We start from the raw sequence: 23,920 nt of genomic DNA, 5'->3' as shown, positions 1-23,920 counted from the left end.
TTTTTTAAGATCTTTGAATTGCATTCTATTTGTTTGAAAGGTGCTATATACATAAATCTGATCTGATTGTTATCACAAGTAAATTTATTTAGACTATTTTATTACAATTTAAACTTTAAAAAAAATCTATGAGCAGCAACTGCAGCAAGTTTATTCTTGTTGAACAGGTGTTTTGATAAATGACTCAGTATTTTTTACTCACAAAGGTTTTATTGCCCTTAAAGTGATACCAAAACCATGAATTCCGCTCTGTTAAACTCACTCCCTTTTTTCAGCCACATGCAAATGAAATGCTGGCACCAAAATCCCTGTATGGGATGTCACCACTTTGCCTAGAAGCCCTAATGGAAACCATAGAGTACCAGATTGACTTATAGATTACCAACTTCTGACTTGAAGCCAGTAGTCTAATTAACCTCTTTTTCATACAACTTGCGCAGTTTGACTGCACATACATTCACTGTTTCTGTTTGTAACTCAACAAAGTGCATGAGCAGTAAAATGACAAAGCATCCTCCTGAAGCTTGGCTCTGCTTTTAGCCCCAATAGACAGATTGTCTTCAGCCTAACTAGTATTTCCAAAGACCTGTTCATTTTTTGACCCAGATGCCCCTCTCTGTCATTTCAATGCATGCAATTCACAGACACACTTGCACAAAGTGACAGTGTGCCCTCCGTGGCAGCTGGCTGGTCCTCTGGGACAACTGAGAGGAGGAAATAGGGTCAAGCTTGATATTGGGTAACACATATATGATGATGCAGTTGGTCTGTGTGTGGGTGTGCTGACACTCTTAAGAGATAATCTCAGGTGTTCTGAGGTTGAGCAGCTGAAGTGCTGTGCATTCTTGGAGTTTCAGCTTGTCTCATTTGCTCCAGTGAAGTACTGACATCTGTTAGCTTTCCTGCACTTTGTATCTGCATACAGAGATATCTTCCTTATAGTTCTGTCCCTGCAGACAGTTGAAGAGTTCACATTGGGTTAAATTGCTTTTACCAGGGTTAAGAAAAACATCCCTTCTCACTGTGTTTCTCATTGAAGTCCATGTGCATTTAAACATTTCATGTAGGCAATAATTTATTTCAAAAATCCTCAGACATGTTCTATCCATCATAGAAACCTCTTTTTGTTATTCACATTAATATAAGCAAAACCGAAAAAGCTTTATATCTCATGCCCAAGCTCTTGAGAGTGATTGGTGATGAGTGATGTCCAGTTTCTGATAATGGTTGTATATCTAATGTCCAATATTCACCAGCCAAAGACTGTTGTAAAGTCATATTTCAGATATTTAGTAAATGCTCTTGGCTCCGTTGCGGACCAATAGTTGCATCATAGGGATGGCTCATTCTGTTTTACAAGAGATTCTCTGAGATATTACTAGACGTTTCAGTTTAACGTTTCAGTTGTTGAGCTGACTTTGTCCCCATTTCTGGTTGTTATTGTTTACTCTAAAACACTGCCTGTTATATGTGGTAAATACTGTATGCTGCTCAGAAATAACTCTAAATGGATACAGAAAATCTACTCTGGGGCACTGGGTGGCTCAACTGGTAGAGTATGCTCTCCATATTCAGATTCTATGTGTCCTTGTCTTAGCGGCCTTAGGTTCGAGTCCGACTGGTGGCCCATTACATGTCAACCCCACCATGTCTCATCCCCATTTTCTGTCATCTCTCAAGCTGTGCTATCAAATAAAGACCATAAAAGCCCCCAAAATAACTTAAAAAATAAATCTACTCTAAAATATTGTTGTCTTAAGTTGTCAAATACATTGATTATAAAATTGTAAGGCACCTTTTCAGAACATCTGTATCTTTGCTGCTGTCACAGCCTGGCTCTTTAGGTCACAAAGAAGTGGGGGACACATTATTTCAAAGATTAGATTAAGTAATTTATTAAACGAAAGAACAAAAGGCATTAGGTGTTTGGATAAGCTAGAGGGAACTGCCACATACCCCGAGGAGTGCTTGCAGGGAGAGAGTGAGTATGAGACAGAGAGAGAGAGAGAGAGAGAGAGAGAGAGAGAAAGAAAGTGTGAGTAAAGTTTAGTCAAAGCTGTCAGGTCGCTGTGCTGTTCACATTACACAACCTGCTGTCTCATAATCTGGAGGTTTAAAGTCCTTGTGGTTTTTCACATTACAAAGCTGACCATCAACAGGTGGTCATGCACTACAAGATCTTTCACCAGGAGGAATCCCTGATAAGCATGTGATTTGATGTGCAGATCGTGCGGGTCGTGCATGTGCTTATTAGTAATTATCAAAGTCAAAATGTGCCAAAGCATCGTTTCAAAATATTAGGTTTATAACACAGAAAAACTGCATGCAATAGTCCACCTTCCACCATCTCTTCTCCTCGGTTGGTCTCTCTCTCTCTCTCTCTCTTTCTCTCTCTCTCTCTCTCTCTCTCTCTCTCTCTCTCTCTCTCAAATTCAACTCAGCTTTATTGGCATGAATGTTTGGCGACAAAGTCCCGGACAGGTCCAGATATTTAGCATGCTAGATAACTGGGGAGTGTCTTTCTCAGCTCGTGCCTTTGAACAGTCAAACATTGCACTGGAGCACAGATTTGCTGATCTGATCTGGGCTTTTGTCGGGGAACTCCTAAAACTTTTGGTTTTAGAAGAATTGGGGATTAAGTTGTGTAGTCTGAACTCAGCACAATGTAGTTTAGACATTACAGGCTAGGAACATTGGGTCCAGGTGTTACCCAACGGCACTGTTGACTGACCTGGCAATCAAACAGTGTGGTGAATTACACGAAGACTGCTGAAAAGGCAACACCAGGGGCAACCACAGCTCTTGTAAATACATTGAATGTAACATCAATTAGTCCATGAACCTTAAGGATCACACATATCACACAAAATTAACCCTATTTAAGAATGTTATTAAAGTATAAAGTTAATTGAAATATATTCAAAATATGTCTCTTGAGACCAAAATGTGAATGAGATCTAGGTTTTTTTTTCCTGTTCAGGCAAGTCAAGTCAATTTTATGTATAAAGCCCATAATCTCAAATCACAATTTGCCTAAGAGGCCTCTACAGCACATCCGTCTGTTCTTAGACCCTTACATTAGGCTACTTTGCATTATTACATAATGGAGGAAGCTAACAAAAAATGTTATCAGTGTGTTGATGAGAAATACTCTGTGTTTTCCACACAATACTCTTACATCACATCACTAGAAGGCATCTTACGACACCTCCTGATGTGTCTGACTCTCTGGTGTCGATTCACTTTAGATTTGCTGTTTTGGAGCTGAAATGTTTTTCTACATGATTCATCATGACATTTGGTCCTATGTGTTTGTAGTGACTAAGGAAGGGGCTTGGCAAACTGTTCTGCAGCATGGAGAAGGAAGACTTGAAGGTCCTCAACAAAGGGGAAGAGGAGGAGATGGTATTGTTCTTTTTCATTTTCACTGCCAATATGGGAAATTGGAGTTGTAGTTTTAGATTTATCTAAACTGACTGTATCCACGTTTTTCCTTCCACCCTTTAGGAGCTGCAGGGCTACCGTCTGTGTCGTTGGCGGCTGGCCCTGGTGGGCCTCGGCGTGCTGTGTACAGGGGGCTTCCTCCTCCTGCTGCTCTACTGGATGCCAGAGTGGTGCGTTAAATCCACCTGCACCCGTACCACAGCCCGTGATGCCAAAGTGGTATTGCTGCGCTCCACGGTAGGTAGCAAGATGTAGAAGCATAATTGTGTTGTGCCAATAGACGATGATCTGGGGACCATTTGTTGAGCGACCATTTGTTGAGCGATCGTCAACAGCCGATGTCTTTGCCAATGTAAAGATGATATTTGGTTTGTGTTCCCATAAAATGTTAAAATATTCTTCTTCTTCTTCTTCTTCTTCTTCTTATTCTTATTCTTATTCTTATTCTTATTCTTATTCTTCTTCTTCTTCTTCTTCTTCTTCTTCTTATTATTATTATTGTTATTGTTATTATTATTCGTAGTAGTAGTAGTAGTAGTAGTAGTAGTAGTAGTGTTGAAATAATGTTAAATTTAATTTGATTAAAAGCGACCCTTACACACAACACACACACACAGACACACAAACACATTCAGACCAACTGGCTTTGGTTCATTACCAGACTCTTACTAAACATGGTTACTAGAGCTGTCAGCATTACAATGTTCATCGCAATGCGATTTAGGTCTGTACATAATGCTTTTTTTTTCTTTTTTATCCCATCTATCACTGGATGATATTTCTGTCTTTAAGAGGCTATGCAGTGATGACACTGGAGTCATATGAAACTAGACCTGAGGTATCCATTGGTACCAGTCGTGACATGCTATGCTATAGTTTGGTGATGAAAAACAGCATGGCCATTTACAGGGGTCCCTTGCCTTCTGACCTCAAGCTATTCGAATGTAAATGGGTTTTGTTTGGGTACCCATGAGTCTCCCCTTTACAGACATGCACACTTTATGTTATTGCCATGTAGTTTTTTGGTGATTTTTGATTCCTAATCAAGACAATCTACTAAGAATTGTTTCACCTTGTTAATATGGACTTCATAACTGTTTTGTAATGCAAAATAATGGAATTGAAAACGTGATTAAAAAATGTGATCATTTGAGATTAACAATTAAAATTTTGCGATTAATCGCTATTTTAAAAAAAATAGTTGTTTGACAGCCCTTATAATTACATTTTTATGTTACTGTTTTACCCTCAGTTTGTTGTTTAATAGCAACATCAATATGTTTCTTTTTGTAGCTTTTAGTTGTGAGAAAATACAACTGATGTTTTGAAGTAACGCAGTAAATACATTGAACGGTATTAATTCCCACAGACAGTCACACCAGCAGGAATGCACAGATAATTTGCCATTTGTCCATCAGCGTGTTCATAGCATTTGTGTGTGTGTCTCTGCTTGCGTGCATGTGTGTGTGTGCATTCCTTTCTGTGGCAGTCTCGTGCTCGTGTACATGTGTTTGAATTCTTCCATGACCATCTATGTATGAATCCTTTTGTTCAGCTGTGGGTTTTGATTGAATCTCATTAGGGTTAAAGCATTAGGAGCAACCTTCAAGTGTAAACGTTTTGCCACTGTGTACTTATTAAAGAAGCTTGTTCAGAAATAGGAATTTGGTTTAGGGTTAGAGAAAGGATTAGCTAGAGTAAGGCAGGGTCTGAAAATAACACCTGCCAACAGCAAATGCATTTCAGTACTTTACAGTGGACATGTAAGGGCCACAAGCTGTAAATATATTGCCATTAAGGTTTTTTAGACAGGCTTTTTAACAGAAATGTACTAAAGACAGCAAAATAAATGTTAAATTTGTCCATAATGGTGGGTGACTATGAGTTAATATCCATTACTTTGTGTGTGTGGGTTTTTTGTTTGTTTTGTTTGTTTTTTTTGACTAGGACGAGTTCCGGCGCTGGTTCCTGGCCAGAGTGCGAGTGATGCTGGCCCCGGGGAGCAACCCCTTCCACAGCCTGGAGACCCAGACCACCTCCCCCTCCTCCCCTTCCTCTCCCTCCTTTCCCTTCTCCTCCTCTTCTCTGGCCAACGGACATACCCCCCACCCCACCGATGGCAGCCCCGCTCAGGAGCTCATCAGAAGATATGCCGACTACCAGCCCACACAGGTAAGCAACAACCCCTAATATACTGTACTTACACAGTGCAATTTCCCCCACTGATCCAATTAATCAAATTGATGTTATTGAAATTGTATGTTGCACTTTACCTTTCAGTTTACTTTGTTTTTGCCTTTAAGTATGTGGACAGCAATACAATAATGCTGACGTGTGTCCCCTCTCTCTGCCCCTCCCCTGTTCTGTTTGTCACAGATTCGCTATTTTACCTTCCATAGCACAAAGTATTATTGGAATGACGAAGTGCAGAACTTTGAAGTTTTAACGTAAGCATTCTTTGATTGTTTCTTTGGGCTATTTTTATAGGAAGCTAAATTGGTTAAAGGTTTATCTTGAAGTATATATGCAATGAACGCAACAGTAATTATAACTCAATATTTACAGCCCTATTTCATAACTCAAAGAGCTTTAAAATGAAAAGGGAAAAACAAACATTACAACACAGTTGTAAATGTTAGACTTGTGTTGTTAGCACAGTAATGTGTACTAAAAGTGTTGACTTTGTCCCCTGCTTTGGTCAATATCTCCTCTACAGCGGCCTGGAGGATCTTCAGGTCAGCTGCTCCACCCTCCACTCGGAGCACAGCGCAGGCCTGACCAGGAACCAGCAGGAGTACAGGTAACATCTTGCCTGTCTGGAGGATATGTTGCACAACTTTAGACAGCCAGACAGAAGGAGGGTATTTGGGCCTGTTTAATGACTTATTACTAGGTTTATAAGCCCTGTACCCCAACATTTTTTTCATTTTTTGTTTTGTGAGGTCAGTTTTCAGTGGGGATTCCTCACATGTAGTCAGGGGAAGTCAGTGCAGACCTGTTAAAAATATGATTTATACTGTACAGCCCCAATAATTTTTCTCAGAGTAGAAAGTAATCGGTGAAATCATCTGCTGATATTGTTTAAAATGAAAACCTACATACCCTTAACCTTAAGTATTACAATGTTTTGCTCTGCTCTATACTATGTGTATGTGTGTGTGTGAATGTGTGTTTTTATATGTGAAGTTCTGGTTCACAACATTTGGCTCATGAATGCCTCTTTCACCTCTTGTCAGGAGACTGTTCTTCGGTGTGAATGAAATTGCAGTGAAAGTGCCTTCTGTTTTCAAGCTGCTTATCAAAGAGGTAGGGCCCAGTTTGCTGTAACACTGTCAGCTTTTTCTTTCACTCAGAATTTGAATTGTCCTCAAATAAAAGACATCTTTTCAACTTGTTCATTACAAATTACATGCATACTGTAAAGTTTTGTATCAGTTCAGCTCATTCAAACGTGAAGTCAAACCTTTGCAAACTAATGTAAGTTTTATTCTTCCCCAGCTGTTAGATAAAGAGACCTTTGCAGATATGCACATAATTGTAAAGGAAATTATGTCCTTACTGAATCTCTTCAAAAATAGTGTATGTACACTATGCATGTGTTTTACTTGTAAATACCACACTAATGCCCCCTGCAGACCAACACAGGGATGTGTATACAAAGAGAAGAAACAACGACACTTCGGTTTAGCCTTTGTAACCTTAACTGTAATTCATCCATCTCATTTAATTTAAAAAGTAACTATTTACATGTCACGATCATAAGTAGTGGAATTACAGTTGCAGTGGTTACAACTCAAAGAACTTAGTTAACATTACTTAACAGGTATGTTTATAAAGTCTAACACTGCCTCAGTGGTATCTTTTTATTTAACACTTATTTGTACTGTATAATTTAATCCTTTAAGACCTTAAACCTTGCTCAGGTATGTATATAAAATATAACATCAACATATTTCAGGATACATAAGTAAGTATACATCTTGTTAATAGGAATCATGTAGACATATGGAAACTTGATGAATTGTGTTAATCAAAATGTCCTTTTATTGTCCTGGTATCATTGTGGTTATGTCTCCAAGTAGACATCTTTTTTTGTAAATTCATGAAGTAGTGTCTTAATAATCACACCTTTGCCTTTGCCACACTAATCTGTGTCTGTTCGTCTCCTCCTGCAGGTCCTCAACCCTTTCTACATCTTCCAGCTCTTCAGTGTGATCCTGTGGAGTGCCGATGAGTATTACTATTATGCTGTGGCCATTCTTTTCATGTCGGTCATATCCATAGCTACCTCTCTGTACACCATCAAAAAGGTGAGATCCACAAAAAGCTGAAACTTTTTTCAAACCAGATTTATCTGACCTCATGGCTATGGCAAGACCTGGTGTGTGCGTATGGTTTTTGTTTAGCACCCTCACAGTCACACAGGTGGCCATGAGATTCAAGAGGCTGTCTAAAGTTTCTCATCTGTTTCCTTTGTTCCTTTTTTCCAGCAATACGTCATGCTTCACGATATGGTGGCAGCTCACAGTATTGTCCGTGTGTCTGTATGCCGAGCCAACAATGGTTTGTCAATTTTGTTTGTTTTTGTCTTTTTTTTTTTGTTGTTTCTCTCCTTTCCCTGGATAACCTTTGCATAGTCATTTGAATAGTGTGCAGCATGTATTATTCTAACCAGTGTCCTGATTTTCTGAAGAGTGCTTTCCAAACCAAACCTGACAGAAGAAATTTTTCTGCTTCTGTGCTTGGCCAGATTCAATAACACAGTCGCTCTGCTTTGGCTGTCCTCCAGATGGCTGCTAGGGTGGGACAGTGCAGACTTAGAGAGAGACTGTGCGTATGTTAGACAGTGGGCATAGCCTTTGTAAACATTTAGAAGCACTCTTTTACAGTTCAGCATGCTTTTGTCTGTCTGAATACCTTTTAAATTAGGCAATAGTGTCTGTAGAGGTGCTGCAGAAGCAGTCTGTCATGTGTCTTATGAGCTGTAGCCAATTAGAATTAATTCAATGAATTGGCCAAAATATCAAATTAAACTGTCTCTCTGAATTTGTTAGAAACATTGTCATGAAAGTTACTACACATCTTATATTTTTGTTTATACATCCATTTACTGCACTGGCCTTGCTTGTGATGCCTCAGCACTTTTCCTGCAGCCTAGAGAGGCATGAGTAATGAGAGATGTGCTGAACAAGACTCTGGGGCTCTGACACACAAAATATCTCGTTTCTCACCCTCTGATCCACCATCTGCTACTCTCAGCTCATTTACACACTTTTCACATATCTCCACACTCTTCTATCTTCTGTTTTGTCACCCACACTGCACCTGTTCATATTTGATTCACACATTTAACTTCTCATTGCACCCCTCTTCCCTCCCAGATATCGACGAAATCTTGTCAACTGATCTGGTGCCCGGTGATGTGATGGTCATCCCGAGCAATGGGACCATCATGCCATGTGACGCTGTGCTGGTCAGCGGCACCTGTATCGTCAATGAAAGCATGCTCACAGGTTAGAAGGGCATCTGACGATTTAAATCCTGGGACAAAAGAATGTCTGTTGGAATATTTGTACATAAACTTAAAGGTACAGTATGCAGGGGAATATTAATTGCATTTATCTGTAGGGACTCTGCACTCTACCTGTCTTTTCTTATTTTATTCTTATTTTGCTGTGTTCAGGATTTCCTGGGCATGGTGTGCAGGTGGGACTTTACAAACAGTTAGCATCTGGGTACCAGGTTGTAAGCAGCATGCATTCAAGAGGAAACTGCAAAATTAATGGACACAGTGCTGAAAAATGGCAAATACATTGAGGTGAAAATGCCAAGTGGGCTGTTTCCAAAACAAGATTTAATCTTTCGCTGGTTAGCGTGTTTACAGACAGTAACCAACAAATCCTCTAATGCTGGTCCCGAGTCGTTGTTTATGTCAGTCAAATTACATTTGGCTCTTCAATAAGAAAATTCAACTATTTGTGTTTTTTTTTCATACAGAGTTTGGGATTTTGAATAGTGTTTCAGCTGGACAATAACGGGGACAGTGATGTTATTTAAAATGATCTGACTAACAAAAAAAAGAAAATTTAGAGGACTGCTCAACTTGTGTAGTCTCAGTCGACTCAGGCCTCTCCGACTGATGGTATGAATCTTTGAATCTAAATTCCTAGATACTGTACCTTTAAAAAAAAAAAACCACAGGAGAATGCAAACGTCAAAATACTCTTTCTGTAAATCTCCTCCAGCAGCCCGTCCTGATATGATCCTATCACTCCCCATCAGGTGAGAGCGTTCCTGTAACAAAGACCAACCTCCCCAACCCGTTGCCTGGGGAGAGGGGGGAGGAGGAGGCTGACAGTGCCTACAACACTGAGGAGCATAAGAGACACACACTCTTCTGTGGCACCCAAGTCATCCAGACCCGCTTCTACACAGGCGAACTGGTCAAAGCTGTGGTGGTCCGCACAGGTAGGGGGGTGTGTGTGTGTGTGTGTGTGTGTGTGTGTGTGTGTGTGTGTGTGTGTGTGTGTGTGTGTGTGTGTGTGTGTGTGTGTGTGTGTGTGTGTGTGTGTGTGTGTGTGTGTGTGTGTGTGTGTGTGTGTGTGTGTGTGTGTGTGTGTGTGTGTGTGGCATAGAAGTGTCAGTGTTTGGGACTTTTTATTTGGTGTAGAAAGTTTGGTACTAAAACAGATATTCACATGTGATTTTTATATGGTTGAGTTTTACTGAGAACCATAAGTCCCTGTATGGGAATCACGCCTGTCATATTTCTACATATATGCTGAACCCATGCATTGGGACTTAAGTCTCCTGCTTTACATGTTACATCAGTACAGTGAAATGTACTTAATGAAGTTGACTGAGATACAAGGGTTTTTTTCAGACCAACAATAAAAAGACAGTTAACAAAAGACAGACATCACAGTATCAGCTACTGCTCATTAATAAGCAACACAGCATTTCAGCGTCAGAAATATCCCTTTCATTCAGGGAGCCATTTTATTTCGTGCTCTGCAGTTCAATCCTTGTTTCATCACAGTTCAGAGACCTGAGCCCTTGTTTGAAAGGAGTTCAATATCAAATATTTGATCAAAAACTTCTCATAACAACTTCTTCACCAGGTTTCAGCACAGCCAAAGGCCAGCTGGTGCGCTCCATCCTTTATCCAAAACCCACCGACTTCAAGCTGTACCGTGATGCCTACCTCTTCCTGCTGTGTCTGGTGGCTGTGGCTGGAATTGGCTTTGTCTACTCCATCGTCCTCAGCGTCATGAATGAGGTAATCAAGGAGGTGACGAGCAGATTAAACAAGCACCAATGCATTGATTTTGAACGACATGGGTTCAGTTTTGCACATTTAAATAGAGGAAAAGCATAGTAACTTGATTATTTCAGAAGCTTCAGTAAAGTTTACAACTTCTTTTTAGTTTTGCTGCTTTAACGTCCCTTGATATTTGCTGCAGTGAGTGACATTACTGTGCACGTGGAAACGTTTTAAATGACTGAAATCAGCCTCTCTAATCATTAAAGTAAATCACTCAAACATCAATACAAAAGGCAATATAATCCGACCGGGCCTGACAGAGAGGGTGGGAAATGCCTATGTAGGCACAGGTCTCTAAATTGGATGAAATTATCAAATCGAGGAGGTGGCAGGTGGCAGGTGGATGGTTTATGCATACACACTGATTCTGATGTCGTCAGAGCTGATCACTGTTACTCACGGACTTTGAGGATGACAATAGATGTCTGACTCACTGTGTGGTGCAGAACGTGAGCAGTTTGAGATATTAGTGTCACGGTCTCTGTGATGCTTGCTTTATGATTGCAAGGTTGTTGTGGGGTACGTTGGTTCAGAGGATCGGTTAGTTCAAGTTCTTGCTTTAGATTTGTTCTTAAAATTAACAATCAGACACAAACATGCCTCCATATTGTTCAGTTCAAAAGTGGCTCTTGACAACTTGACAACAACAAATGAGTGATAGTGAGTGACCAGTACTAGGACCGCAGATTTATAGCTGGAAGGGTGGCAATCAAATTAAAGTAAAGTTTTTCTTACTTTTTCCTCTCTGCTTGCCACAGGTGCCAGCAAAGACCATCATTATTGAGTCTCTGGACATCATCACCATCACTGTTCCACCGGCGCTGCCAGCTGCCATGACGGCTGGCATTGTGTACGCCCAGCGCCGCCTCAAACACCTTGGCATTTTCTGTATCAGCCCACAGAGGATCAATATCTGCGGTCAAATCAATCTGGTCTGCTTTGACAAGGTGAGAACTGGCGGTTGTATGACTGTTGTTTTTGCTCTTCCAAATAGTCACACTGACCTCACGTATCGCTGAAATACTGTTTAAAGACTCCATTGTCTGTAGGCTTACAATAAAATACCTGAAAATAAAGGCACAAGTATACAGCACAATCATCTGAACAGCAGTTGGACTAGAATACTTTGAATAACTGAGTTTGAATCAAATTAAATTAAATTTCTCCAAGTTAAATTATGCTTTCTCTCTGCTTATAGACTGGAACTCTGACAGAAGATGGATTAGACCTGTGGGGAGTCCAGAGGGTTGAGAATGGCAGGTAAGCTGGTCTACACTCTTATTATCACACACAGAGATACGACTGTTTCAGTGCATTTTTGGCTGCATCCTAAATCTCAAGGCTGATTACCTGGTGGAAAGGATTTGAAATGTACTGCTATATCTTCTTATAAAGGTCTCATTTCCCTCATTTCAAATTTAAGTAAATGCTGATGATGAACTAGAATGATTGTGTTGTGATTGTGTCAATCTGTTATAGTGAAATTATGTAGATGCCAAAAGAGATCGACTTAATCTTAAACCAAATGGTGTACTCTTATGATTTGTTTTAATCTGTGGGGCTGCACAGTAATGCAACTTTTGGTTAGATATTATAATGTGCAGTAATATCAAGTGATGATTATTTATGTCCCTAAATTTAAAATTCTATGCATTTCTCTGTAGTAAGAAGGCATAATGGTAAGGCATAATTCTGCACTATTACTATACTCTTTTTTTCTATGCATGTCATTGGGATCCATTGCTTATGGAAGCAGTTTTATTCTCACAGAGATTTTTTTCACATCATGAAAATAAAAATGTCCATTTGTCTTACTTGTATCTTCCTGTTTATATACCAGAGTAAAACTTTTCTCCTTGTCTGCTTCCCGTTTCTTCTGCCTCTCCAGTTTCCACCTGTCAGAGGAAAACGCATACAAAGAAAATCTTGTCAAGTCCCAGTTTGTGGCTTGTATGGCCACCTGCCACTCTCTCACCAAAATAGATGGCCAGCTGTCTGGAGACCCGCTGGACCTAAAAATGTTTGAAGCTACAGGCTGGGTGAGTTGTTCTACAACTATTCAAAAGCATAATGTTGGTCAGGGAGGCACAGTGATAGTGTGATTAGTCAGAACGCCCTTAAAAAGGTATATGGGGACAGAAAGCCTTTGGAATCCATTGTATGTGCAGGCTACCAGTGTGTGACAGAACGAGAAAGAAGAAGAAGATCCATAATTAATAAATTAATCCATATGTTTACACATTCTTCTTGATATCTCTCACTGTTGTTGCATCTACATTTTTATGAACCTTTTTTTTCTTCAAACCTTAATCTGACCAGATCTTAGAAGAGGCCACTGAGGAGGAAACATCTCTGCACAACCGTATCATGCCCACTGTGGTTCGACCCCCAAAACAGCTGTTGCCCCCCGAAACTGCTGCATCAACAGAGCAGGACATGGTACGAACAGCAAGCCAGTTCACAAAAAAATAACCACAGATCCTCAAAGTCTTAAACATGTCTAAAAAAGATTATCTTATCACTAGTAACATCAAATATTTAAACTGAAATATATACAGATTTATCACTCTGATGTTCTTTTTTAAAAAATTGAGCTGGAATGTGGACTTGGACATTGTATTATTGGTTCTCTGGCTTTTTTATCATGCAGTCTTTAGTATAGTGGTTTAATTTAAAACCAGCATATTCTTGCACTTCAACGTAGACACTACCACCAAAGCATAAAAACAGCGAGTTATACTGTGAATGACTGGCTGACTAATCCCTCTCTGCTCTTTTTCTCATTTCAGGAACTATATGAGATTTCTGTAAGTTCCCTGCTTCCTTTTTGGTACTGTACTTATCAAATTCATTGTTTCTCACCAAATAAAAAGTTATGGTCAGTTTTTAAAAAAAAAAAAAAATATATATATATATATATATATATATATATATATATATATATATATATATGTCCTCAAAAACACATATATATATATATATATATATATATATATATATATATATTTTCAATCTTTATTAACTTGTCAGTGTCTCATTTGATTTGTTTATTATTTAATTAAAAGAAAGGATCTTATCAGTGTAGGTGTAATGATTTTGTCAACCAACATTTGTCAACCACATTCTAGTAATAGTCCTTTATGTAATTAGACATTGATTAGCATTATCTATGATTGAAATTTTTTGAGTTTTTTTTCTCCTTGACATTTGTTTTTTCATGTGTCTGCGTGGGTGTGCTTGTGCAGTCAGCGTATGAAATAGGTATCGTGCGCCAGTTTCCCTTCTCCTCAGCACTCCAGAGGATGTGTGTGGTGGCTCGTCTGCTCGGGGAGAAACGTATGGATGCCTACACGAAGGGAGCACCAGAGGTGGTGGCAAGCCTCTGCAAGAAAGATACAGGTAAAGTGTCTAGTTACTATTAATGCTGTAGTGACAATCAGCACTGAAAAGTATAATAAGGGTGCACGGTGGCTGTTATGGAGTGTTATTGGCTGATAAGTAAGATAAATAGATTATTGGTATTGTTCCAATAACTGAATTTTAGCCAGTAATTACATCTGGCTAGAGAATAGGGAACCATTAAAACCACAGTCCTGAGTGGTGCCTCTGCTCTACCACATCTTTACTTGCTGTCTGTCACACTCTAACTTTCCTCATTACTTCATTGTCTCTCTTTGTGTTTGCAGTGCCAGAAAACTTTGCAGAGGTTTTGGAGGGCTACACCAAGCAGGGTTTCAGGGTCATAGCTCTGGCTCATCGCAGACTTGAATCCAAAATGACTTGGCACAAAGTCCAGAACATCAACAGGTACCATTCTCAATAATGATGATATTGTTACTTTTGACATTAGTTTTAAATGTATCCAGCGAACCTCTAGCTGAGAATTGCTGCTGCTTTTAGCGTACTACTTCAGACTGATGACATAACACTGTCAATGCTGAATTCCTTCAGTCTATGACATGAATATGAAAGTTAAATGAAGGGGCTCTATTGTACTCAGAATGTTAATAATGTTTGCATGTTGCCCTTGTATTCTACACATTTTGGTTTTTGGCACTTAAGCACATATGAGTACATATTTTCCTTTGAACTAGGGATCACATAGAGGCAAACATGGAGTTCCTAGGTCTGATCATCATGCAGAACAAGCTTAAGGCAGAAACCCCAGGAGTGCTGCAGGACCTCCGCCGAGCCAACATCCGCACTGTTATGGTTACTGGTGAGACTGTGTACACATTCACACACACATACACACACACACGCCTTAGCTAAACCACTCCTACTAAATTTGTCACTGACATCGTTTTTCAAAATTGTACATGTTTATAAATTTAACTGTGTTTTGTGTTTCATTTTAACTGGAAGTTATGCCTGCTCTTCGTGGTGTGACAGTTTATTGCTTATTGTTTATTGCTGTAACAATGTTGATGCTGCCCTCTTGGCCAGGTTGCTCTTGGAAAAGAGAATTTAAATCTCAGTGAGGCTTTTTTCTGGTTAAATAAAGGATATATACTAACAACATCAATATAGTCACTAAAGATAACACACAATCTTCATGTCTCTTTCTGCCTGTGGTTGATTAAAGCTCTTGTATTGCTTCACTGGCAGCATAATGAGTTTGGTAATCCGTGTATTGGAAACCAAAAGATTTATTCCCTCTTGTATTTACTCAGCTGTACCTGTAATCTCAATTTTGTAGGCTGCTCAATGTAACTGGCACAAACTAATTCAGATATCTGCCAGAGGATTCTTTTACTTCTTGCATAGCTTTCAGCTCATCATCTGTTTTATGGAGGTTGCTATACAGGTCTTAAATGTTGAAACAATCTTTGAGTGATCTATTCACCCACTTCAAAACCAGGCTTCATCCTCTTTCTCCATAAACCCTTTATATATATACATATATATATATATATATAGGGTTCCAGCAAAACAGGCTGCTGTTTCCGTTCAGCATCTGCTCCATACTAAAATAAATATTAATATTTCTGGTCGAAAATGTAAAACAAGAAATGTATTCTTTATTCACATTCCAGGTGACAACATGCTGACAGCTATCTCTGTGGCCCGAGACTGTGGAATGATCCCCCCCAAAGACACAGTCATCATTGCTGATGCCCTCCCTCCCTTTGATGGACAAGCTGCCAAGATCACCTGGAGATACGCTGACAGGCCGAACAAGACATCTCGCCTGGAGGTGAGGCGATGGGGTTATTGCTAACATGTGGGGCTTTTTTATTAGCACTTTTGGCCACACACAGTCAAACTGTGCCATATAGATGTGCGAATCTAAACGCGCCAACTCGTGCCAGGTCGCACCCGAGATGGACCGTCTACAGAGTCGGGTCAAAGCTTGCCAGAACGCCTTTCAGCGGGTTGCGGTAGTGTCAGATCGGCTTTTTCATCATTAAGTCGGATGAGGGAAGCAAGTTTGAAACAACATGGTTTAAACCACAGCAAATACTTTTCTCATATATAAATGTATTTATATGAATGCATAGCCTATAGTATATGTAGTATATGCATAGTCTACACAACTAAATGCATTTGTGTACATAGTGCAATCCACTATAACAGCTGAATAATAAAATTTGATCTTTGCAAATCATAGCATTTCAACTTTAAATAGTTAAATTAAGCAACCCTCTTTTGGTGTCGTATAATGTTTCGTCTCTAACCCAAACACTTGTTGCATTAACAGGAAGTAAACATCAGTCTGGAGGACGTGTGTCATGTAGATGAGCCCGAAACACAAGAGCTGTATCACTTTGCTATGAACGGAAAGTCATTTGCTGTCATCACCGAGCATTTCCCTGACATGCTCCAAAAGGTACGAGGTCTTTTAAATAGAGTGGACATCGCTCCACTGGTTTACTGTCACTTTAATAAAAATGTTAAAGTTGCTCTTATTGTTCTTTTGGTAAATGTATCTCCATGACACCTAATGTATCTGTGGGTATGCCCCTGTCTTCTTTCTTGCAGTTGGTGCTACATGGCACAGTGTTTGCCAGAATGGCCCCGGACCAGAAAACCCAGCTCATTGAGGCACTGCAGGGCGTAGAGTGAGTATTAACGTTGAACACGTAATGTGACCATAAAAAAATATTAAATTAAGTATTACATTCACAATATATGCTACAAAATGGAGCACATAATCACTGTTCTTTATTATTTGCTCAAAGCTACTTTGTGGGGATGTGTGGAGATGGCGCAAACGATTGTGGGGTATGTACAGCTGCTTTTAAGAGCAACTATTAATGTGACAGTAACATGTTGGCATGGGCTTCAATTGACTGTTATCTGGACAAATTTAATATTTTGCACTTTCCCCACTTAGGCTCTGAAGAGGGCTCATGGTGGCATCTCTCTGTCAGAGCTCGAGGCCTCAGTAGCATCTCCCTTCACCTCAAGGACCCCCAACATCTCCTGTGTCCCCAGCCTCATCAGGTTTGTTTCATTTGAGTGCCTCACATTAAATAAATACATGTCAGAGGAAATATGAAACGTTAAAGTGATAAATGAACATCTCAGCACAAAAGCACTGGGATGGACAATGTTTTTTTCATTACTATTTTGTAGTGGTGGTAATGAAGCATAAACCCTTGATTTAGTGATTGAAGAGAAGCTTTTGACTTAGCAGTTCATTTTCTGACTTATTTGAAGTTCTTGAGCTTATAAATGGGTTCAGTTTTCACACTTGAACAATAAAACCATCCAGTTTTTTTTATACACATGGATGAAACTGTTGGGTTTTTCTAGCAAAGTGACATAACAGTTCTTTATATATTACATTTCCAGAGAGGGGCGTGCTGCTCTCATCACCTCCTTTTGTGTGTTCAAGTTCATGGCCCTCTACAGCATCATCCAGTACATCAGTGTCACTTTACTCTACTCTGTACGTACTGTAATGCTGCTTTCATAATCAATAGTAGCTGATAAATCAATAAAAAATACAGTTTCTGAACTGTTGCTTTGGTTTCTTAGATCCTCAGTAACCTTGGAGACTTCCAGTTCCTCTTCATTGATATTGCCATCATCCTTCTCATTGTCTTTACCAGTAAGTAAAAGAAAATTAACAAAGATAAGGTGATGTGTTTTTTATCATGGTTATGTATCTGGCTTTTATTTTTCTATCTTTGCTTCCTGCCTCTTCTGCTCACCGACAATGTCTGTTTTCTGCCCATCCTTTTCTCCCTGCTCTTCTTCAGTGAGTCTGAACCCAGCTTGGAAAGAACTAGTGTCACGTCGTCCCCCATCAGGTCTGATCTCAGGGCCTCTGCTGTTCTCTGTGCTGACCCAGATCCTCATCTGCTTGGGCTTCCAGACCATCACATTCCTTTGGGTCCGACAGCAGCCCTGGTACTCAGTCTGGACGCCACTTACAGAGTGAGTACCCGCTGTAATTTTCTGTGTAACTCCAGCAGGTTTAATCCTGGGCAGGATCACGTGTTTGGTTGTATGTGTTAGTCTGTCTGTCTGTCTAATCTCACAAACTTCAGCATCAGTCAGCGCTGAATTTTGTGGGCACATTTCTGAATGTTTGCTCAAGCACCTCCTCTGTTTGTGGTGATTCAGAATTGTTGATAAACTGTTTTATTGACTGTTTTATACCGTCATTGACAGCTGACTCCTCGCTCCTCTTAATATGCCAGGAGAGGCCTCAAGTCCTCAACACAATCATATAGGAAAAGCATAGAGTGAAAGGTATTTCCAGCGATCGGCTAGGCTACAAATGGGAAACTTTACCTAACCTGTTGTGGGACACATTTTGGCCTTTGTCTTGGCATCCATAGAAAAGTTTGGTCTTATTTCAGACCAGAGCCTCAGCAGGTTGAATTCATTCCTGATGATCCACTAAAGTTAGGAATGATATTAAAAATCAAATCTTTACCACCATCCTGACTGTAAGGGATACAATGTATTTCAGTGTTGAACCAAACTCTCCTTTCACTTATCTCTCTCTCAGTGCCTGCAACCAGTCATCACATATTAATGTGTCTGACCACAATGACACAGAAGTAGACGACCACAACATCCAAAACTACGAGAACACCAGCCTCTTTTATGTCTCCTGCTTCCAGTATCTCATTGTTGCCATTGTTTTCTCAAAGGGCAAACCCTTCAGGCAGCCTAGCTACAAGAATTGTAAGAAACTTGTTTACTAATAAATCTGTCCTAAAACAGTTACAAAGTTACTTCAATGTGTTTTATATCTGTAAGTTTTTGTGTTTGGTTGTGTTCTTCACAGGGCCTTTTGTGCTTTCTGCCTTGAGTTTGTATTTTTTCCTGCTGTTCATCATGTTCCACCCTATCAAAGACATTGATGAGTTTCTCGAGGTAAGAAGACACCACTCACACAAGAAACATACCACTTTACTCAGCTCTGGCATAGGCTGTAGCTTGTTTTATTATGTCTTTCAAAATTTTGACATAATATTATGTGCTAGAGCTAGTATGCCTTTCCTTATTTCCTGTCATATATATTGTTATGATTTCAGATGGTCATATTGAACATGGCTATATTTTTAAGGGATTGGATTATCTTTCTCTGCCTCTCTGCGTACAGATTGTTTGTGTCCCGTTTGAGTGGAGGCTAAAACTCTTTCTCATCATCTTTGTCAATTCTGCTGTGTCTGTTTTGGTGGAGGTAAGACACACATTTATACACATTGTAGCAGTAGATGTTTTTCTCATGTTCAGTTTTTTGTTTTTTCATGCGGTGTGCTCATCTTTGTCTCATTTAGCTGGACAGCAGGATCAATCTTGCGTTGTGAGAAGAATTTATGTTGTAAAGTGAAAATGTTCTTTTCTTTAAAGAGATGATGGTGTCTGTAACAGTTAACTCTTAACTTATATGACTGTTTTTTTGATGAAATGTTTACATTATTTGGGCTTTTGAATATCATCAGAGCAGCATATGCTTGTGATGTTGGATAGCTGGATGCTCTTAAAGAAAAAAAATGACTGCTGTACCACTGCATGACAATGAGTAGTTTATGCTGGCTTGCCAAACTCAGTGGAGCAGTATTACCATGCATCTGCCTTCCTTTTTAGATGACTGCCCTTGCGTACATGCACTTCTTAGCGAATGCTCTAGATTATGCTATTTCTTAAAGTTCCAGTGCAAATTTCTTTAACGATTTCAACTGAATTAAAAAAAAAAAACAATCTGCCAAAAATTATTTTTGCACATAATCAAAATTTTCAGCAATGTTTTCAGTGTCTTGAGACAATAATATCCATGTACTCTCTCTTTTACTAATCTGTTTTATTTGATTTTAACAACACACGTAACGATTAATGCACAACTTGATGGAAGAAAAAACTTTCCATGATTGATTACTTAACTGTATACTATGCAGGATTGTCCTTACAACACAATATATATTCTCGCACAAAAGTTATTCCTCTCGCTCATCACAAATGACCCACTAGCAGTGTGTGGCAGTGTATTTATCTGCATGAAAACTGCCCTCTGCCTGTATCTTATATTATTTTGGTTTGTTCAGGACCATTCTGGGTGTCAGCTTTGGACAATGGTTTGTATTCTCCAGCCAAATAGCAGTGCAAGGCTGAGACTTTATAAAAACGTAGTGTCTCTATCCTCTGCTCTGTGGATCCGAGCTGCAAAGCTGTGTGCAGATCGGAGCCGAAAAGTCAAGTAGACAGGTTGAAGCATACGCTTCAGCTGAACTCACACAAAATCCAAAAATGCAACACCTTCTGCAGAGTTGTGAGGAGGTATGGGAGTGTTTTTTGTGCTTTAGAACAAAACTGCCTTGAAACAATAGAAAAATAACATTATTTCTTTAATTCACTGCTTTGTCCGCTGCTTTCTCTCTTTAGTCATGCTCTCGCTCACTTGACCACCGCTGCTCTCTCAGTCTCGTTAAGCCGAGGAGGAGAAGCCAAGTTTTAATGTTGCACTTACAAACAGCAAACGACAAATCCTGCATAGTATGCCTTTAATTTAATTTTAACAACACATGTAATCATTTACAAACAACTTGATGAAAGAAAAAAGTTACCACGCTTTATTACTTAAAGCTTGGATTCTCTGTGGCTCTGGAAAAATAATCGAAGATCTCTGTGCAAAAAAAAAAACAATGCAGAGGCTATGTGAAATCAAATTAGCCTCTCTGTAACCCTTTCCCCTGCCCACTGCGCTATTCCATAGACCTTCATCCTTGACATCGTCTTATGGAAGCTTGTGTTCAGCCGAGACAAACAGGGCAGCTTTGGCATCACTCCTGTCGCCCCGACACCACAGGTTGGGAAAATCTGACACATTCTTCTTTAGCCCTTTCATTTTCCTCTTGTGTGGTGTTTCCTCTCTCTGTCGCCACTTTCTCTAATGTTACAGACACCTTTCCATTGTAACTTCTAACCAAGACATGCATGTGCGAGACTTCAGTCTCATTCTGACCTGTCCTCTCCTTCTCGTGTCCCTCTGATGGGCCTTCTGTCCACAGCTTGATAACAATAGCAGTTTTATTCCAGACCACTTTACTTCTATTCTCTGGCTCCATTTTGAGATAAGCTTCATAGCTGTTCTTAAAGACATTCTTGCTGAAGCTGAAAGCTATTTTCACATTTAGAGCTACTGGTGGTTAATGGTAAGCACATTTTAATTTAGTTAAGTAGGTTTGTCACTTGGAAGTGATTGGCTTATTTCGAAGTTTGATTATCAAGTGAAGGAGTAATGCTCTCACCTCCTTTAGAAACCACCATAGAACCACCTTGCTAAAGGTAATGAAAACCTTAATCAATGTAATGCCCTGCCAAGCTCTGTTTGCTGCACCCTTAGTTTCCCTATTAGTCCTAGATTGCTATGTTAGTCACTGCTGTCAGTGGCTCCTTTCCAGTACAATATAATGAAAAATCAAAGCAGGCTGGCCTTAAATTTCTTTTTTCAATATAAGATTAAGAAAAAAAATGACTCATTTACTTTTTGTTTTAGTCTGTAATCTGTGGAATCCTTGGTTTGATCTTTAACTCCATGAGCTTGTTTTTAGGGAGTGGGCTCAGTCTTAAAGCTGCCCCTGCCAACTCCTTCAAACGATTATCATGCTGAGTTTTGTTTTGAACAACTTGCATGCATGAACTCTTGTTGCAGTTGATCAGTATAAAGATGTGTGCCTGTGTTTCACACAAATGGCTCTTCTCCAGTGTCACATTTTGCATGCCACAGTTATGTCAGCATGCCTCTGTCAGATTTGCGTTGGTCAGTGAAAGCATTTAAGAAGAAAATGTGACACAAGTTCATGAAACCTTTCATCCCTCACTTTCCCCCTTTGTCTGGTCTTTTTATTTTTTTATTTGTTTATTTTTGGGGTTTTGGTATTTTCAGGGGTTCATTGACCTGCGGGCGTACAAGTGTCTGTCCCGGCTGTGCTGCCCAAGCAAGACGACACCCAAGGCTCGCTATATGCATCTGGCCCAGGAGCTAAGTGTCGACCCTGACTGGCCTCCAAAGCCAACCACCACCACTGAGGCTAAGACCCGCCCAGAAAATGGCTCAACCTATCAAATCATGACCAACTCCTAGCACCCCCCACAGCCTCTCACAGTGTCTAAATCTGTACCTTTTAAACAGGACGCGTGCATATGATGCGTTCATTGAACAAACATTCGACCCATACAGATAGAACTGTCACAGGATAATTGCTTGTCGTTACGTTTCGCAGAGACTTGCATCAATACTGTAGTTCCAGAGTAGTTGCTGCAAAAACCTTAGGATAACATATGAGAACCAAATAAAGTGAAGTTTCAGTTCTCTCAGCACTCTCACTATCTCTGGCTCAACCACTCGTGCGCTCAGAGGGCTCACTTGAAGAAAAAAACTTTTGTTATGAAAAAAATTTAACATTAAATTTAATTCTCATTCTTTATTGTAATGTCTATTCCCCAAAGCCGAGCAGCATATAACCCAGGCTGGGAGGAGAGGGTGATAAGCCAGATCAAATATAAGCGTTGACCTCCTCAGATTTAAAGTCAGTGCAGTTTTAATCCTTTCACTTTGTCTATGTGAAAGGGGTATAAAAGAGAGCCCGCTCTACTTCAGAGCTAGTTTCTGACAGACGTGCTCTCAGAAATGAAATCTTCAAATTTCATTCAAAACCACAGTACTAGATGTCAATTTCAGATGAAGTAAAATAGCCTAATATTACATCTGAGCCTTTCAGAATGATCACTAAAAGAAAAAAGTACAATATAGGATGAAAATGCTGCTAGCCTAGAAGAGGGGTTGTACCCACTCTTAATTCAATGATGAGTAAGATAGAGTCTGGACGAGACTGAGATGAGATTATACTCAACAACTCTGTAAAAGCTGATCATACAGTTTTTAAAAGCATCAAGTCATATTCCTGCAGTCACCGCCTCACTTTTCAGACAGTAACTCGTTTCACAGGTCTAACCTGATAGCTACTATGTAGTGGTCTGATACCGCTAATTTATATATATTTATATGCAGAGAGAGTCATTTTAACGAGTTAGCAGTACCATCTGGTAAGAATTTATTAGAGAGCATAGAGTCATAACCAAAAAGAAAAGCTTTAAATTTTACCTTGGGCCCCTGGGGATGAATGAAATTACTAATTTGATGCCGGTATTCATATAGTGTTTCAAGCATACTGTGAGTTGTAGAAGACTGGGAGGCAATCAACTTGTTCACAGCAGACAGAAGTTCATGTTCACATTTGCAAGAAAACACAAAAATAAGTTAATTGGCTGTAAAGAGCCGATGATACAGGTCTGAACAGGTAATGGGGCATTTCCATATTTTGTAAGATTTAGAAACGGTGCATAAGCCTGAAAATACTCACATTTTTTCAGAGCTGACAGAATTAAAATATTTGTAAGGCTGCTGTCATCAACTATAATGTGGCATAGCATCTCTGAAAATCTTATTGTCCCCACGCAGAACAATGAGGGAGAGAGATGCGCTTATCTGCTCGTAGCCACAGGCTGGGACCTGTGGCAGGATCTCCGTTTTGTTTGTCAGAGTTTACTTTAAGGGTTTTTAATAAAGATCTTATGTAGAAAAATGTTAAAAAAAAAAAAAAAAACTGAAAAAAAGACAAAATCCTAAAAACAAATTTCATCTCAGCCTTTTAGGCATGCAAGTGGATCCATTTGTCTGTTGGTCCA

The 23,920-nt window shown here is 39.6% G+C and overlaps 1 protein-coding gene across 2 annotated transcripts in view; it reads left to right on the top strand.

Annotated features, from left to right (window-relative positions):
- atp13a3 (ATPase 13A3) overlaps nucleotides 1-22,549 on the top strand; it is a 36,835-nt gene extending 14,286 nt beyond the window's left edge. The window contains exons 3-34 of one of the 2 annotated variants that reach the window (XM_042516049.2): nucleotides 3,319-3,405; nucleotides 3,508-3,681; nucleotides 5,392-5,616; nucleotides 5,821-5,891; nucleotides 6,161-6,244; nucleotides 6,681-6,750; nucleotides 7,620-7,754; nucleotides 7,935-8,007; nucleotides 8,826-8,957; nucleotides 9,727-9,912; nucleotides 10,566-10,723; nucleotides 11,527-11,715; nucleotides 11,967-12,028; nucleotides 12,657-12,807; nucleotides 13,088-13,207; nucleotides 13,558-13,575; nucleotides 14,014-14,167; nucleotides 14,455-14,575; nucleotides 14,863-14,987; nucleotides 15,805-15,965; nucleotides 16,470-16,598; nucleotides 16,751-16,830; nucleotides 16,951-16,993; nucleotides 17,106-17,215; nucleotides 17,567-17,663; nucleotides 17,753-17,825; nucleotides 17,977-18,154; nucleotides 18,735-18,913; nucleotides 19,017-19,105; nucleotides 19,335-19,415; nucleotides 20,946-21,038; nucleotides 22,119-22,549. In XM_042516049.2, coding sequence (XP_042371983.2) covers nucleotides 3,355-3,405; nucleotides 3,508-3,681; nucleotides 5,392-5,616; nucleotides 5,821-5,891; nucleotides 6,161-6,244; nucleotides 6,681-6,750; nucleotides 7,620-7,754; nucleotides 7,935-8,007; nucleotides 8,826-8,957; nucleotides 9,727-9,912; nucleotides 10,566-10,723; nucleotides 11,527-11,715; nucleotides 11,967-12,028; nucleotides 12,657-12,807; nucleotides 13,088-13,207; nucleotides 13,558-13,575; nucleotides 14,014-14,167; nucleotides 14,455-14,575; nucleotides 14,863-14,987; nucleotides 15,805-15,965; nucleotides 16,470-16,598; nucleotides 16,751-16,830; nucleotides 16,951-16,993; nucleotides 17,106-17,215; nucleotides 17,567-17,663; nucleotides 17,753-17,825; nucleotides 17,977-18,154; nucleotides 18,735-18,913; nucleotides 19,017-19,105; nucleotides 19,335-19,415; nucleotides 20,946-21,038; nucleotides 22,119-22,316 — 3,810 coding nt within the window. In that variant the 5' untranslated portion in view covers nucleotides 3,319-3,354 and the 3' untranslated portion in view covers nucleotides 22,317-22,549. The remainder of the gene's footprint in view (nucleotides 1-3,318; nucleotides 3,406-3,507; nucleotides 3,682-5,391; nucleotides 5,617-5,820; nucleotides 5,892-6,160; nucleotides 6,245-6,680; nucleotides 6,751-7,619; nucleotides 7,755-7,934; nucleotides 8,008-8,825; nucleotides 8,958-9,726; nucleotides 9,913-10,565; nucleotides 10,724-11,526; nucleotides 11,716-11,966; nucleotides 12,029-12,656; nucleotides 12,808-13,087; nucleotides 13,208-13,557; nucleotides 13,576-14,013; nucleotides 14,168-14,454; nucleotides 14,576-14,862; nucleotides 14,988-15,804; nucleotides 15,966-16,469; nucleotides 16,599-16,750; nucleotides 16,831-16,950; nucleotides 16,994-17,105; nucleotides 17,216-17,566; nucleotides 17,664-17,752; nucleotides 17,826-17,976; nucleotides 18,155-18,734; nucleotides 18,914-19,016; nucleotides 19,106-19,334; nucleotides 19,416-20,945; nucleotides 21,039-22,118) is intronic. The other variant, XM_088077673.1, reaches the window with a different exon arrangement.
- The last annotated feature ends 1,371 nt before the right edge of the window (nucleotides 22,550-23,920 follow it).

The sequence above is a fragment of the Plectropomus leopardus genome, chromosome 5 (genome assembly GCF_026936395.1).
Source record: "Plectropomus leopardus strain MGB_pleo_1.0 chromosome 5, ASM2693639v1, whole genome shotgun sequence".
In the NCBI taxonomy this organism is placed as follows: domain Eukaryota; kingdom Metazoa; phylum Chordata; class Actinopteri; order Perciformes; family Serranidae; genus Plectropomus; species Plectropomus leopardus.
The sequence above is the reverse complement of the archived record's forward strand: the minus strand, read 5'-3'. Positions and strand labels throughout refer to the sequence as shown.